The sequence below is a fragment of the Helianthus annuus genome, chromosome 9 (genome assembly GCF_002127325.2).
Source record: "Helianthus annuus cultivar XRQ/B chromosome 9, HanXRQr2.0-SUNRISE, whole genome shotgun sequence".
NCBI classification, from domain to species: domain Eukaryota; kingdom Viridiplantae; phylum Streptophyta; class Magnoliopsida; order Asterales; family Asteraceae; genus Helianthus; species Helianthus annuus.
Window position 1 is genome coordinate 97,481,721 of NC_035441.2, and position 16,857 is coordinate 97,498,577.

At 46.9% G+C, this 16,857-nt stretch overlaps 1 protein-coding gene across 1 annotated transcript; it reads left to right on the forward strand.

Annotated features, from left to right (window-relative positions):
- The first annotated feature begins 14,805 nt into the window (after window positions 1–14,805).
- LOC110942879 lies at window positions 14,806–15,531 on the forward strand. The gene has a single exon (XM_022184639.1). It carries the CDS (start codon window positions 14,806–14,808, stop codon window positions 15,529–15,531), a length of 726 nt encoding a protein of 241 aa, XP_022040331.1.
- Window positions 15,532–16,857: the final 1,326 nt, after the last annotated feature.

Genomic DNA, 16,857 nt, shown 5'->3' on the forward strand with positions numbered 1-16,857 from the left:
GAACGAAACAACTTTTCCTGGTTTGGAATTGCTTACTATCTCCTTACGAGGGATGCGGTATTTCTATCTCCTTGTGTGGGATACGGGTAACAACATTATCCCCGGTGAGGGATACAAACTTACTTTCTTCCCTTGTTATTGGGAGCTTTTAGTTAATTACTGTTTATACGGAAATGCAACGAGCAACACTAAACGAAACTCTATCACTCAAGTCCCTACTATACATAATACCGATTAGTCGCCGGGGCCAGGCGAACGGGTTATTAGTTGATAGCGCTATTTAGGTCTTACCAACCTCACACCGTGCCATGGTATGGGATCGGTCGTGAACTAATGTACTCAGGCATCCGTCAATGATGATAGAACATTGACATCGGGGCATCCTGCGGAAACGCAACGGTTACCTAGTGTTCGGTATTGGAAAAACAGTTTAGTCGCTTACTTATGGGGTAGCTCCCCATGGCATGTATAAACGGGGTAATTAACTGGTTAAAACAAGTTTTTGGAATTAAAACTGGAAAACTGCAAACACGTGAACTCGCCAACGTTATGTTGACACTCTACTGCATGCTTTGCAGGTTGCTCGATACAGCTTTGGACGGACGTTGCAATCGGATGGAGTGCGTGGGTCGTAAGTAACATGTTATTAAACTTGTGGTTTCAATTATGATACGTTTTCTTCCCTTTTCCGCTGCGAACTTAAACTATGTTTTGAAAAATTTTAAATTGGGTCACTAAATATGCTAATGTTTATAACCATAACTATTCCGTTCAAAATAATTAGTGGCTAAGATCCTGGTCGTCACACGCCTCGCGGTAATACTCCGCATGTGGATTTTGAGGGTGTGACAGATTGGTATCAGAGCCATTGGTTATAGCGAACTAGGTTTTTAAATATAAAATATTTTGGTTTGGGAAATAAAATATTTTTATAAGAAAACCAGACTATAACCGTTCTTTAGTGGAAACCACAACTACACCACACTCCGGATTGCAAGGTTCGTCAACATCAGATGCTCACCTGGTAATGGTAGGCTAACGACATTTACTTGTGTATAACTTATGTGTGTGAACACGCATGTGTGTATGTGTATAATTGGCATATATGTGCGTACATTTGGTATTTAATCCAGTGGATCATACGAAGGCTAGGCTAGCTTGTTACGTGTTAAACAGGAGCGAGTCCTCCTAAACCTGGTTCGAAACCATGATACGCTAAGGGCAAGGAACGAGTTATTCCAAGCCCTCATCTCATCCATGTACGTCCTAATAACACCCCTGGATTGGAACGAATCGGCGCGGTGAACGATTGCTCGATATACTTGCTTAGGAGAGGCCTGTTACGAAACACATAGAGAAGTTACGAGAACAAATCGCCAAAGGGGAGCCACCCCCATATCATGAGATATTTGAAGAAGCGACGACGCCATTCGTATTCTCTTTACTTGCGTATTTCTTTTATTTAAGTGGTGAGACTTGTTCCCTCACACGACTGATCACCTGGATCCTCGAAGCGTTCTAGTAAGTCTACACTTTTCGAGTTTTGTTTGCACGTCTCCAACACGTAAAACCTGGGTGGTGTGTGCTTCTCATTGTGGTGCCAGCAATCGCATTACCTCTCCATCGACCACGAAGTTATTTCCTCCTAAATTCCCCGTTACATGGTTAATCCTTGCTCATACCTTAGCACGCCCCAAAACCCAGCAAGTTGACATCCTTCCTACGAACCGGTGTATTTGAAGACGTGGCTAGACAAGGATACGAGCCAGTCAACCCACCGACGAGTACGGTGACCTTGATGCTTACCTCATCCTTCATTTACCATAACCGTTATTCTTTGACGACTTTTCTAATCCTACGAATCCTTTCACTAGCTTCCGTTCGAATCAATGTTTATTGCTTAAAACGGTATCCTCACTTCCATCGTTTCTTTATTACGGCATTCACGTTTCTTCGTATAGGAACCTTGACCAGATCTCTTATCAGTTGGTGAATCCAGCAACGTCGACCTTTAGTCGACAAACTCTTTAGCCCTTGAAGTTTAGCAGCGTGTTACTTCAATCGTACTTTCTCGGAAACCTGTTTTTACTATTTCACATCGAAACCCCCCCCCCTCGACGACGCGAACGCTACTCCAAACTTATTCGCGCAACTTAGAACAAACCGCTCGAACTTGATTACTTACCGATTTGAGGAATCACATCCTGTCAGACGCCTCAGTAAACCCTGAAACCTACAGACCCGCATGACGATCGTCCTTCTCTAGCTATTTCATTTTGCGCCAACTTTATCGACGTAACACCTCTCATCAGCAAGCAACGTTCTTGATTCTAAACACCCATAGCTTGTGTACGACCAGCTACCTCATTGACATCTGATAAATCTCTATTGCTGATCCCAAAGCCGTCATGCTTTGTCTCAAGTTGAACGCAACAGTTATGACTTCCTTTCTTGCATCAACTCGCTACTCGTGTTATGATTCACGGATTCCATGATCCTTATCCTACTCTACTCTGCACAAATCCTCGTTTGAACGAACTACTTCCTATGAATGTTACTCGTTGGAGCAACGAGCCAAGGATACCCTGGGGTAACGGGTATCGCAAGCACTGTCCTTCGAACTTGATATGATCAACACTTAGTCACGACGCACTAATTTATTCCATCCTGTCAAAAATTTGACGCTTGTTTCTTTTGATGATATTTGAACCTACTCCGAAGACCCGAGGCAGTCCGAACGGCTCCTCTGCGCTACCCTGGCACCTCTACAACTCAAAACCGCCTGCGTTAAGTTTCCCGCACACGACTTTTAAACATTGCAACGCCCGCATTTCTCGACCATACGCGAAACCCCTCACGATTTTGACCCGAAGGAGTGTCACCTGACATTAGGGAGGTGCACAATACCGCAACTCCAGCAATTGAAAGATGTTCTACGAGGTGCTTCTATCTTGTCTTATCATATCCAAGGCATTGGTGAAGTGTCTGCTAGTAACGCCACGCAACCCAAGAAACCGATAAGTTTCCGAACCTACAACCATCTTCTTAATAGAAGTAGCTGTGGGGGCACGGAGTGCCAACTGCTATCACTTTTGATCGAAACCTACGTTCTGTATCCGATTCGCCTCAGACTAGATACAAAAACCTTTGGCTCACAGTTAGGCATGAGCATCACTTATCGCCTGCAAACAGATGGTCAGGCCAAACGCACCATCCAAACACTCCAACGCATGCTGAGAACATGTATTATCGTCCTTTGACACGAGTGACACTTCCCTTTGAAGAATCTCTTCCAACCACTGCTACCGCATTGGCATGCAGGCAACATCATTTGAGGCATTGCACGGACGCAGATGCCGGTCACCTCTGTGTTGGGCGAAAGCCAAATTACCGGCCCAGAACTTGCACTTGACACAACAGGTAGGATTGCCCAGAATAGGCAACGCATGGCGGCAGCTCCAGACCGTCAGAAAGGCTACGCGGGTAAGCGTAGGAAACCTCTAGAACTCCGAGTCAGAGACTGGGTTCTACTTAAAGTTTCACCCTGGAAGGGTGTGGTACGTTTTGACAAACAGGGCAAACTTGATCCGCGATATGTTAGACCGTTCGAAATTTACCGAGGGGATCGGTAAGGTTGTTATAGACTAAACCTGCCTGAAGAGTCGAGTGCGGTACACAACGTCTTTCACGTATCTAATCTGAAGAAGTGTCTGTCAGATGAAACATTCGTTATTCCTTTTTAGGAACTCGTGATCAGCAACAAACTACGCTTCGTTGAGAAACCGGTTGAAATCAGGGATCAAGAAATCAAAACCCTCGAGCGTAGTGTAACCAACAGAACGAGTTCGTTGTAACTCACGCTGTGGCCCAGAGTTTACCTGGGAACGGGAAAACCAGCTGATGCGCAGGTATCCCCAGTTGTTTACAAACATAACTTCCAGCACTGAAGCTACAACTAAACTTCGGGAAGGAATTTCCAGCCAACATGGGGATGATGTGACACCCCACGAAAACGTCTAATCACACTAGCTTGTCAGTGGCTGCGCGCTAAATTTCGGGACGAAATTTCTTGAACTTGGGGATAATGTGACACTTTGGGTTTTCCTGTACGCGTCTTGGATGTTATAGTTAAGTTTGTGAAAATCTGTACTATGTGAAATACGTACAAACTCTGTGGGTCTTATGCTACGTGACTTTTTCGTGCAACGTGATTGAGTGTGCTATGTGACTTACATGTTTGTTTTGTGGATGCTCGTGAAACTGCTTGTATCTACGAGCGGTAATAGAGTATGTGTATACACATAGAGCGTAACGTTTGACTTTCTGCTTAAATTTCGAGGACGAAATTCCAGTAACATGGGGAGAATGTGACAGCTTGAACCCTTGATCCTGATCGTCGAGAGACGAGCCTATGGTGGTTATTGTTATTATTGTTACTATTATTATTATTATTTGCGAAATAATAATAATTCACGACGAGAATTCCAATTATTTACGCACGAGTTATTATAAATGGGCCAGTACGTTGGAGCTAGGCACATAACATTGCGGATCCAAACACACTCGGGCCTAAGCCCAACTCAACCCACCTAAAAACCCTACACTATAAAACACCCCTAAAAACCCTACACCCTCAGCTAACCCAGCCGACACCTTCCCTCCCTAACCTCTGCCCCTTCTCCCCTGCAACTCCGATGACCGGAGTTATTCCGGCTGTCTCCGGTGACAACTCCTTCGACGAGAATATCCGCACATCCACACACGCACCCTCCATCCTCCTCCTCCTTACAATTTCCTCGTCCTCACCTCACAGCACCACCTCCTCTTCCGAAACTGACAGTCGGCCACCACTACTCCAACGGCGAAAACAAGTGAGAGGAAGAGACGACAGAGAGGATGGGTCGGCCTTCTCCGGTGACCTCCGTGTTTTCGGTGAACTACGACGGCGACTGTAGTGTTAACGATGGAGGCTCCGGCTAGCAACTGTAGTGGCTCGGGTTGCAACAGAAGAGGTAATGGTGGAGTTTGGTGCGAGTTCGGGTTCCCGGCGCTGACCCAACCAGTTCAGGTCTCGTAGCAGTCCGACCGGGTCAGATTTGGCTTCGTTTGTTCGGGTCAGTCGGGGGCTTGAAGCTTCGAGTCTCGTCAAGTTCAGTCTCGGGTCGCACCCACAACCCTTCGGTCAGTTTACTTATGTTTTATGTTTTGATCTTGTCAATGGTTGGCTGCTTGTTTGTGTTATGAATACAAAAAGGATCCTAAAATACTTGAAACTGTTGTGATTATATTACGGATTTGGTTGAGTAATTTGCGGTTGATAACTGTTGTGGTATACATATGATTAGAGTGTGATTTAGGAATTACATGACAAACTGATTTTATACTAGTGAGTTGTTTGTATGATGTAGATGATAGATATAAAGAGCCTTGGATGTATAATAGTAACTGTTATGTGAAATTTGGATATTGTTCATATTGAACTAAGATTAGAATTGTGTGTTTTCCTTATTTATCATAACCTGATGATGTTCTAATGGTGTAGTGTTAAGAATGGATCATGATATATGGGTATTTGAATGACTAGTGATGTAGCTAGTGGAATGAAGTTGATTATAATCCACTGCTTGTTCACTGTTAAGTACCTGTTTGCTTCGAATCATTTTGAAGGAGTGGCTATTGTTACCTGATGATTAATAATGATGATATGATATTTCTCGTAAGACTGTTATATGATATAAAAGTGTTTGATGATGTTTAAGGTGCATGATAGAGTGATTTTTGTGATAAAATGGCTGCATATGTTTCGGGTGGAATATAGTGATAAATCAGTAATAGATAATGGTTGATTAGAATCCGCTTAGAATTATGAACGTGATGAACAGTTTGAATATGCGATGAAAATTTGAAGAATAAGTTGATTGATCCGATTTGGATTGGTAGAATGTTGAAAACATGTTAGTGACTTTTGATTGGATAGTACACGCTCATGAAATTTGATCGGATAGTACCTGCTTATGAAATCTGATTGGGTATTACTGACATGGAAATTCTAGAAGCATCTGCATAGTCTACGAGTCGAGACCTTACGGTTGCGACTCGAGACCATTGAGGGACAATTCGAAACCAGACAAGACACTCCAGGAGTCGAGACCCGCACGATTGCGACTCGAGATCTCATGATCTCGACTCGAGACCTCTACGGTTGCGACTCAAATGTTCACAACTCGAGACGAGTTGTTGCGACCTAGAATCCAGTGGTTGCGACTCGGGACCTCTTGTTCTCGAGTCGAGACCACCCGGTTTCGACTGGACTGCCTTGCTTAGTTATTGGGCCGCACAAACTGATATTTTGGACTGTGTGCTACTGTTAATGCTTGACTGTTAACTGTTTAACTGTTTTTATGATAGGATAGGCCCAATGACGCATATACTGCTATGCTAGTGTGACTTACGTGCTATGTGCTAAATATGTGTAGTTGTACATGCCATTACTTGCTCACGAACCTAATAAATATTTATAAACCATAATAGGGTATGGTTGACCAACGTAACACGAGTAAATTAACTACCGAGCAAAGCAAAGGTGAGTTCACTACTTTTTACTTAAAGCATGCGTTCCCGGTGGTTGGGAAACGGAACGAAACAACTTTTCCTGGTTTGGAATTGCTTACTATCTCCTTACGAGGGATGCGGTATTTCTATCTCCTTGTGTGGGATACGGGTAACAACATTATCCCCGGTGAGGGATACAAACTTACTTTCTTCCCTTGTTATTGGGAGCTTTTAGTTAATTACTGTTTATACGGAAATGCAACGAGCAACACTAAACGAAACTCTATCACTCAAGTCCCTACTATACATAATACCGATTAGTCGCCGGGGCCAGGCGAACGGGTTATTAGTTGATAGCGCTATTTAGGTCTTACCAACCTCACACCGTGCCATGGTATGGGATCGGTCGTGAACTAATGTACTCAGGCATCCGTCAATGATGATAGAACATTGACATCGGGGCATCCTGCGGAAACGCAACGGTTACCTAGTGTTCGGTATTGGAAAAACAGTTTAGTCGCTTACTTATGGGGTAGCTCCCCATGGCATGTATAAACGGGGTAATTAACTGGTTAAAACAAGTTTTTGGAATTAAAACTGGAAAACTGCAAACACGTGAACTCGCCAACGTTATGTTGACACTCTACTGCATGCTTTGCAGGTTGCTCGATACAGCTTTGGACGGACGTTGCAATCGGATGGAGTGCGTGGGTCGTAAGTAACATGTTATTAAACTTGTGGTTTCAATTATGATACGTTTTCTTCCCTTTTCCGCTGCGAACTTAAACTATGTTTTGAAAAATTTTAAATTGGGTCACTAAATATGCTAATGTTTATAACCATAACTATTCCGTTCAAAATAATTAGTGGCTAAGATCCTGGTCGTCACACGCCTCGCGGTAATACTCCGCATGTGGATTTTGAGGGTGTGACATTTTCAATAGCCAACATTCTCGGAGAGGGGAGACCTACTTCTGCGGGGATCACCGCTTCTGAACCGTAGACTAGGCTGAAGGGTGTTTCCCCATTGCTTGTTTTTGGGCTTGTGCGGTGAGCCCATAAGATACTTGGGAGTTCATCGACCCAGCCACGCCTGGCCGTTCCCAACCGTGCCTTGATCCCTTCGACTAGGCTTTTATTGATACTCTCGACTTGGCCGTTCCCTTGCGGGTGTGCGACTGATGAGAATATGTGCTCAATATGTAGTTCTTCTAGCCATTTTTGAAATTCGTCGGCAGCGAAGTTGGTGCCGTTATCGGTGACAATGCACATTGGTAATCCGAAACGGCAGATGATGTGTTCCCAAATGAACTTTCTTGTTATCATAGCAGTGGTTGAGGCGAGTGGTTTTGCTTCTACCCATTTGGTGAAGTAGTCAACCGCCACTATGATAAATTTAACCGCACCTGGAGCGTCAGGGAAAGGTCCCACAACGTCAATTGCCCATTTCTGAAAGGGCCATGCGGTTGTGACGGGGACTAAGTTGTTTTTTGGCCGCAAGGTTTTTGGAGCATGACGCTGACAGTCAATGCACTTGCGCAACTCTTTGACGGCGTCCAGGTGCATGCCGGGCCAGTAATACCCGGCATTCATGATTTTGGCCACTACCATGCGTGGTCCAGCGTGTATGCCACATATGCCCTCGTGTATCTCTCGAATGAGGTATGTGGCATCCTGGGGGTTGACGCATCGTAGTAGTGGCCCGAGGTATGATTTGCGGTATAAGATACCGTCTCCCATTTGATAATGGCACGCTTTGTGTTGTAGTTTGCGTGCTTCTGATTTGCTTTCGGGAATCACACCTGATTGTAGATATGCGATAATAGGTGTCATCCATGATGTTGAACCGTATTGAATGACGTTTACTTGGCGCAGGGGTACCGAAGGATTTTGCAGGATTTCGATGCGTATCTGCTTTGCCAAGTGTTGGAAGCCGGTAGATGCAAGTTTTGATAGTGCATCTGCGGACTTGTTTTCGCTTCGATTAATATGGCGAATATTGAACGAAGCGAATTTGGATTTTAGTTGCAGGACTTGCTCGAGGTAGAGGATCATGATATCCCCCTTTGCGGCATAGTCGCCGCGTACTTGGCCTGCAACTAACAAAGAATCGACGTGGGCTTCCAGATGTTGCACACCGAGTTTGACTGCTAAACGTAGCCCCGCTAACAGAGCCTCATATTCTGCCTCGTTGTTTGTGCTTTTGAATTCGAGGCGGATTGCATATGTAAGTTCTTGGCCGTCAGGGCTGACGAGTCGCAGACCTGCACCCGCCCCTTCATCGTTGGAGGCACCATCGGTGAAGAGTGCCCATGTCTCTGAGGAGGGTGGCGTTGGTGCGGGAGTTTGTGCTTCTTCGCATTCTTGGATGCGATTCACCGGTACTTCGGCGGCGAAATCAGCTAAGATTTGGCCTTTAATCGCGGGGCGCGGTTTATAATGTATCGTGTGCGCGCCCAGCTCGATGGCCCATTTCGCTAATCTCCCAGAGATGTCGGGTTTGGAGAGGATCGGGCCGATCCTGTAATTGGTTAGCACTGTGATGACGTGGTTTACGAAGTAGCGTCGCAACCGTCTTGAAGCGTGTACTAATGCTAGCACCAATTTCTCCATTATCGAGTATCTCGTCTCTGGGTCGTTGAGCATCTTGCTGATGTAGTAGATGGGTGTTTGAACCCCCTTTCGCTCCACAATTAGTACCGCACCCACCGCGTTGTCTGCGGCGGATAGGTATAGTATGAGCGGCTCATCCTTGCGTGGTGCGGTTAAAGTTGGGAGTTGTATCAAACACTCCTTCATTTCCCGGAAGGCCTGTTCAGCCTCTGCGGTCCACTGGAATTGTTCTTTCTTTGAACAGCTCCGCAGGGTCTTGATGAACGGATAAGACTTAGCTGCGTGGTTGGCTAAGAATCTGTTGAGTGCCGCTAGCCTGCCGGCTAGCCGTTGCATATCCTTCATCGATGAAGGCGATGGCATGCGCTCGATCGCCTGGACTTTTTCCGGGTTTACCTTGAATCCATCTTTAGTCACGATGAACCCAAGGAATTTGCCTTCTTCCATTCCAAACGAGCATTTCCCTGGATTGAGCTTTATGTTAACGCTTCGCAGAGTTTGGAATGTTCTTTCAATATCTGTGAGCATGGTATCTTCTTCCATGCTCATGACGACCAGGTCGTCCATGTAGATTTCGACACTTTTGCTTATTTGGCCGCGGAAAGTGTCGTTCATCAACTTTTGGTAGGTTGAGCCCGCGTTGCGCAACCCAAACGACATTTTTGTATAGCAGTAATTTCCGGTGGGAGTCCGGAATGCCGTTTTGTCTTCATCCTGGCATGGTATTCAAGTGATGTTGCGCAATATCACGTGGGACCCCGGTCATGTCTGCGGGTGTCCATGCGAAGATGTCTTGGTTCCTGAAGAGGAGCTGCTTCAGTTGCGCTTTGGTGGTCGGGGACAAGGCGTGACCCAATGTGACCTTTTGTTCTGGGTATCTCGCGTTGAGAACCCATTTTTCTGGCTGGTCGTTGGGGGTGGGCCTTGCGACCTTGGTCGGACGTACTTCGTCCGACATCATGACGTCCCTGCGGGCATAGATTATCGCGACCCCCAATTCGGTTGGGAAACCAACCGCAGAGTGGGGGATCGACGTAATCATATTGAAATCTCCTTGGGATTCTCTCCCGAGGAGTACGTCATATCTGGAGGTGTGAGGTAAAACCATGAAGTTTACCTCTTCTGTCCTTGTGCGGTTTCCGCTGGAAAGACGCACAGGGAAAGTAATCTGGCCTAGGGGAAAGACCGTTTCCCCTGCGAACCCGGTTAACGGGTAATCTACTGCTTGCAACCGATCTTTGTCCTCCTGGTCGAACTGGTTGAAGCATTGTTCGTAGATTATATCAGATGTACTGCCCGGGTCGATGAATAGACGCTCGGTGCAGTAGTGTGCCAGTTGGCCTGAAATGACGACGGCGCGCCTATCGCGCGGTCCGCCTCGGACTTTTGGAAAGACGACTTGCTCGTCCTTCCAGTCACATTCCGGCCTTCTTGCCGCTTTTCGCGGCCTGCCCTTGCCTCCGTGGATCATGTGGGTGGAAGCCACGTGCATGGTTCTCTTCCCGGAGGAGGTACCTTCGCCATGAGGGGTAATGCGCTTGGTGGGTTTTTGCCCACCTGGCAAAAGATGTTGCAGTTTCCCCTCCTTTAAGGCGCGCTCAATCTCCAGTCGGAGACTGATGCAACTGTTGGTGGTGTGGCCCGAGTCCTTGTGGTACTCATAGTAGAGTGTGAGGTCCTGATTTTTCTTGGACTTCATTGGTTGGGCCGGTCGCAAGAACTGTGGGTCCGCAAGGAGGACCTCAGTTGGCGACATGGTGATCTCGGTCCAGTTGCGGTCCCGAGATTCTTTTTTTGACGCCCGACTGTCTCGGGCGGGGTTGTAGTTCTTTGGGTCGAACGTGTTGGTTTGCGGGAAGTATGGTTTGGAAATATCGCGATTTCCAACGTCCCGGTTGCGTTTATTGTTACGCTTGGACCCTTGTTGGGATGTTTCGGCTTGGGGTTTTGCCTTTGTCACATGCGGTTCGAGTGACCGCTGTGTCTGGGCGTATTTCTTGACCGCAGTCATGACGTCTTCCCATTTTTTGGGCAAGCCCTCCTTGCCAGAGATGGTCATGATCATCTCTCTGTCTTTGACGGCCCGGATGAAGTGGTTTCGTGCCATCTGGTCTGCCACGTCACCTATCTCCAGGCACTCTTTATTATATCGGACGACGAATGCTTCGAGCGATTCGTCGTTCCTTCGCCAGATGTTCATGACGTCACACGAATCTCGTTCGTGGCGTCGCTGCTGGCAAAAATGTGCGAGGAACTTGGTACGCAAGTCCTCGAATGAATCCAGTGATCCCACTGGCAAAGAATCGAACCATGCCCTGGCCAGGCCCGTAAGGGTCTGGGGGAAAAAATTACACCAAGTGGGTTCGTCCCACTGGCCGTTGATGCCCGCGCCCATGAAGACGTTCATGTGGTCGTCCGGGTCGGTCGAACCACTGTATTTCCCAACGTTGAATGGGAACTTTGTCGTGGTGACATGGGCGTTGGCAATCCGCGTGCCGAACTTGGAATTTTCGGCCGCTGCCTTTGGCCTGTATGGTTCGTTCGCAGGGCGCTTTGCCGCCCTAAGGTATGTGTTGCGGGGATGACTGGGAGGAACATAGTTGCGTCCTCCCGGTCTGCTACTGGTGTCATGCGAATCACCGCGGTAGCTGTGGTCGTCAGGGTCGGTATGACCGTACCCTTCGGTGTATGGTTGTGGGCCCAATCGGCTCTGAATGCCTGGGCCGCGTCTGGAGGTTGATCGCCTCCTGTCCTCGCCATGGGGGCCAAGGCGGGTATGTACCGGTCCTCTGGTGTGGGACCCGTATGAGGAATCATCCTCGTTGAGGGTGTGGACCGAACAGTAAGACGATCCCCGTTCTTCACGTCGGCTTCTTGAAGCCGGGCGTGAATGTATCCTGCCGTCGTATTGTAAAATACGCTCAACAGGGGTGTGCGGTGCTGGGGGAAGCCCAGCTCGTATATTCGCTTCAGTACAAGCGCGGTTGTATGCTGCAGTCAGCGTGGCTGCCTGCTGCTCGTACCAGGCATGAACGGTCATGCCTGGTGGGATCACAGATGGGAACTGTGATAAGTCATGTCCGAACATAAAGGAGGGGCTCCTTTGTGTGGACGTGCCAATGTGTCTGGGTTAGGAGGTCGAGGCATTGACCCCTACCGGGTTTGGGATTGGATGATTTTGGTTATCCGCAGTGTTGTTTTGGTGATCAGTCATGATCGTGAGAGAGGAAAAAGGGATGGTTTAGAAAATGCTAAGAGTAGCGGTGGGCGCCAATGATGAAACAAAGGTTAACCGGGCAGGGTTAACACACTGGTCTCGTCAAGAAGGGTTAATCCCTTCCTCTCGAGGATCGCTGGCTGGATCACCGGTGGTTGATCTCCTGCACAAGGAAACAAGCCGTGACTCGTAACAAGGAGGATGGTGTGGGGGGTGCTCCTTGTTACCACTCTCCGGCGTGAGAATCAGTAGTTTGCTTGGGAAGCAAAGTAAGATAGTAGTAGTAGTGAGACAGTTGTGAGAAGATACCTCAAACCTGGTTTGGGGTTGGTATTTATAGCCGAGGAGTGAAGGAGGATGATGATGGATGGACTGACGACGTGCTGCACCCTTTCAGGTGTGTCAGGCTCGTCGGTTATGGAGGTTACGCCACGTCAGTCCATTGCTTACGTAGCTCTGACAGGTAACTGCCATTGGTGCCACTTGCACTGTGGTGTCAGTACCACTTGCTTGAGTACATAGGATGCGGTGCAAGCCGCATCGCTACGTGCGGTAACATCTGAAGTTACCGCGTCTCCTACTTGTGATCAAGGAATACGCGAGATGCGGTGCTAGCCGCATCGTCGTCTTGCCTGCATCCCTTGTCGTGACGAAAATGTCCGTATGGTGCGGTGTCAGCCGTACCGCTACGTTCATCTTCTTCTATGCCTAAGGTAAGGCTTTCCTGTGTTGATAGAAGTGTTCACTGGATGCGGTGCGATGCCGCATCGCTGTGAATACTTCCGTTTTCATACACCAGATGTGATGCTATGTCGCATCACTCTACCGTTCTCATGTTCCATGTAAGTCCTTCTTTGTTACTAGATAGATTGAATTCAACCCTTGTGTCGACGCGTTCCCGCATGGGCACAAGTAGGTTGTTAGTTAGTGGGGGTTTTGATAAGGGTAATGGTCACTCGCGGTCCATGCTGACGCGAGATCTGGGACCATACCCCTTCAGGTCCAAAAGTTTCTTTTCTTCTTCATGCACCAATTCAACAATTGGTATGAAGAAAAGACCACCTTTAAAGGATGGGAAACCTCCACATACCTTCGAACCACCACCTCAGAGGTTGGTTCGAAGTTTGTGCAGCATTACTAACAAGGTCTCCAAGAGACCTTCGGCACAACAACAGGTGGCAGGCCACCTGGTGACATAAATCGGCTGAGAATCTCGCATCAGACGAGATCCCTTCACCGATACGGAAGAGGCGTCAGATGACCCTTCCGGACCTCCAGCTTCATTTACATACAAAAAAGACCACACATGGTCTAGGATCTTCTCCAGACTCCAAACTACCTTCCAAACACCATAGTCCAGTACTCCTCCCACATACACCTTGTATGTGGCAGCAACACTAGACTGGGGGGACTTGAAGGGGTATGGTCCCAGATCTCGCGTCAGCATGGACCGCGAGTGACCATTACCCTTATCAAAACCCCCACTAACTAACAACCTACTTGTGCCCATGCGGGAACGCGTCGACACAAGGGTTGAATCCAATCTATCTAGTAACAAAGAAGGACTTACATGGAACATGAGAACGGTAGAGTGATGCGACATAGCATCACATCTGGTGTATGAAAACGGAAGTATTCACAGCGATGCGGCATCGCACCGCATCCAGTGAACACTTCTATCAATACAGGAAAGCCTTACCTTAGGCATAGAAGAAGATGAACGTAGCGGTACGGCTGACACCGCACCATACGGACATTTTCGTCACGACAAGGGATGCAGGCAAGACGACGATGCGGCTAGCACCGCATCTCGCGTATTCCTTGATCACAAGTAGGAGACGCGGTAACTTCAGATGTTACCGCACGTAGCGATGCGGCTTGCACCGCATCCTATGTACTCAAGCAAGTGGTACTGACACCACAGTGCAAGTGGCACCAATGGCAGTTACCTGTCAGAGCTACGTAAGCAATGGACTGACGTGGCGTAACCTCCATAACCGACGAGCCTGACACACCTGAAAGGGTGCAGCACGTCGTCAGTCCATCCATCATCATCCTCCTTCACTCCTCGGCTATAAATACCAACCCCAAACCAGGTTTGAGGTATCTTCTCACAACTGTCTCACTACTACTACTATCTTACTTTGCTTCCCAAGCAAACTACTGATTCTCACGCCGGAGAGTGGTAACAAGGAGCACCCCCCACCCCATCCTCCTTGTTACGAGTCACGGCTTGTTTCCTTGTGCAGGAGATCAACCACCGGTGATCCAGCCAGCGATCCTCGAGAGGAAGGGATTAACCCTTCTTGACGAGACCAGTGTGTTAACCCTGCCCGGTTAACCATTGTTTCATCAGTGTCTAAAGATTATGATGAACTCGGCTGGCTTTTTTTTTCTTCAAGTTTGATTCAAGGGATGGGTTAATGAAGGTTTTGGAAGGAGGTCCTTGGTTGATAAGAAAAGTCCCGATTTTTCTGAGTGTATGGTCACCAAAGGTTAGCTTGAAAAAGGATGGTGTGAAAGCTATTCCACTATGGGTTAAATTGCATAATGTGCCGATCTCGGTGTACACGGATGACGGACTAAGTTTGTTGGCTTCCAAATTGGGCATCCCGAAAAGGCTTGACTCATATACAGCTGATATGTGTGTAGAAAATTGGGGCAGGAGCAGCTATGCTCGTGCAATGATTGAGGTGAATGCGGGTGATGAGCTTAAGGACCACATTACAATAGCTATTCCTAAGATGGATGAGGAGGGATACATTATGGAACGAGTTAAAGTTGAGTATGAGTGGAAGCCGTTACACTGCCCCACATGTTGTTTATTTGGCCATGACCATTCTTCGTGTAGCAAAGTTATCAAGGACAAGGCAAAGCAGGTTGTGGTAGATGAGGAAGGGTTCGTAACTGACCGACGACGAATGGCTAAACAAGGTTTCCCACAAAAGAAGCAAAAAACTAAATTTATATATAAACCAAAGGGTAACAAAGATGCTCCCAGTACATCTGGAACAAAGACGGATGGCTGCCCTAATTCCGGACATCCAACTGTTAAAGTGTCTAACCTGTTTCAGGTCCTAGATAGCGATAAGGATGATGAAAATCCAGGTGCTGGTAATGGTTCGGCTGAAGTAGATGGTGGCACTTAGAAGGTAACTACGGTGCATGAAGAGGTCTTGGAATCCACTCCTACTGAAATGTCGAAATATATGGGAAGTAATCTAAATGGCAGTCAATCTGAGGGGGCAAGCACTCCCGGTTCTATGGGTTTCAATGGGTAGTGTCGCTGCTTGGAACATAAGGGGTTTGAATCGTCCCCTGAAACAAAACGAAGTCCGTGTTCTTATTGTTGAGAGTCAATTGAGTATTTGTGCTATATTAGAGAAGCATGTTAATGTCAATAATCTTCTTAAAGTCTGCAAGAATGTGTTTCGTAGGTGGAATTGGACATCTAATGGGAATTTATGTCAGCGAGGCACTAGAATTATCTTGGGGTGGAACCCGGATGATGTAGATCTTATGGTGCTCTCCCAATCCGATCAGGTTGTTCACACTCAGATCCGGTTAAAAGCGGATTCCAAGAATTTCTTTTGCTCTTTTGTTTACGCTGAAAATAGGTATCAAGAGCATCATGTTCTGTGGGAGGATTTATGTAGACATAGTATTGTAGCTAAGGAGCATCCGTGGGTGGTGCTAGGGGATTTTAACTCAGCCCTTAACATGGAAGATTGTCTTTATGGTCCTTCCAGTCATACTATAGGAATGAGAGAGTTCTACGACTGTATTCAAGTGGCGGAAATTACAGATATTAAACATCATGGGTGCCATTTCACCTGGAACCAGAAGCCGAAAGAAGGTATTGGTGTTTTTAAAAAACTTGATCGTGTTATGGGTAATCTCAAATTCATGGATCTTTTTCCGAATGCTTATGCAAATTTCCAGCCTGCCCGTATTTCTGATCACTCGCCGTGTGTCCTTAAGCTGCCAAATATCAACCATGCTAAACCAAAGCCTTTTAAATTTGCAAACTTCCTAACTTCTAAAGCTGATTTCAAACAGCTTGTTGCTAATGAATGGGCTAAGGAAGTCAATGGTTTCGCTATGTTCTCGGTGGTCAAGAAAATGAGGAACCTTAAACCTTGCTTTCGTAAACTTCTACATCAGAAAGGTAACCTCCATGATAAAGTGTCTAGACTTCGTAGTGAGTTGGATATGCTCCAGTAGCAGGTTGATGCAAATCCCCTTGATACAGAAGCTCGAGATGTAGCAGCCAAATGCCTTCGTGAGTTCCAAGAGGCAGCTTATGATGAAGAATGCTTCCTTAAGCAAAAATCGAAGGTTGACTGGCTTTTTGCGGGTGACTCGAATACCTCTTATTTTCACAACTCTGTGAAAAGTCGGAATGCTAGAAACAAGATCTCATGCATTAATGATATGCATGGTAATAGTTTTGAGGGTACTGAGGTTCCAGCCGC

Excerpts from the sequence above, each read along its gene's own strand:
- LOC110942879 (XM_022184639.1), top strand. The coding sequence starts at position 14,806 with ATGAAGGTTTTGGAAGGAGGTCCTTGGTTGATAAGAAAAGTCCCGATT.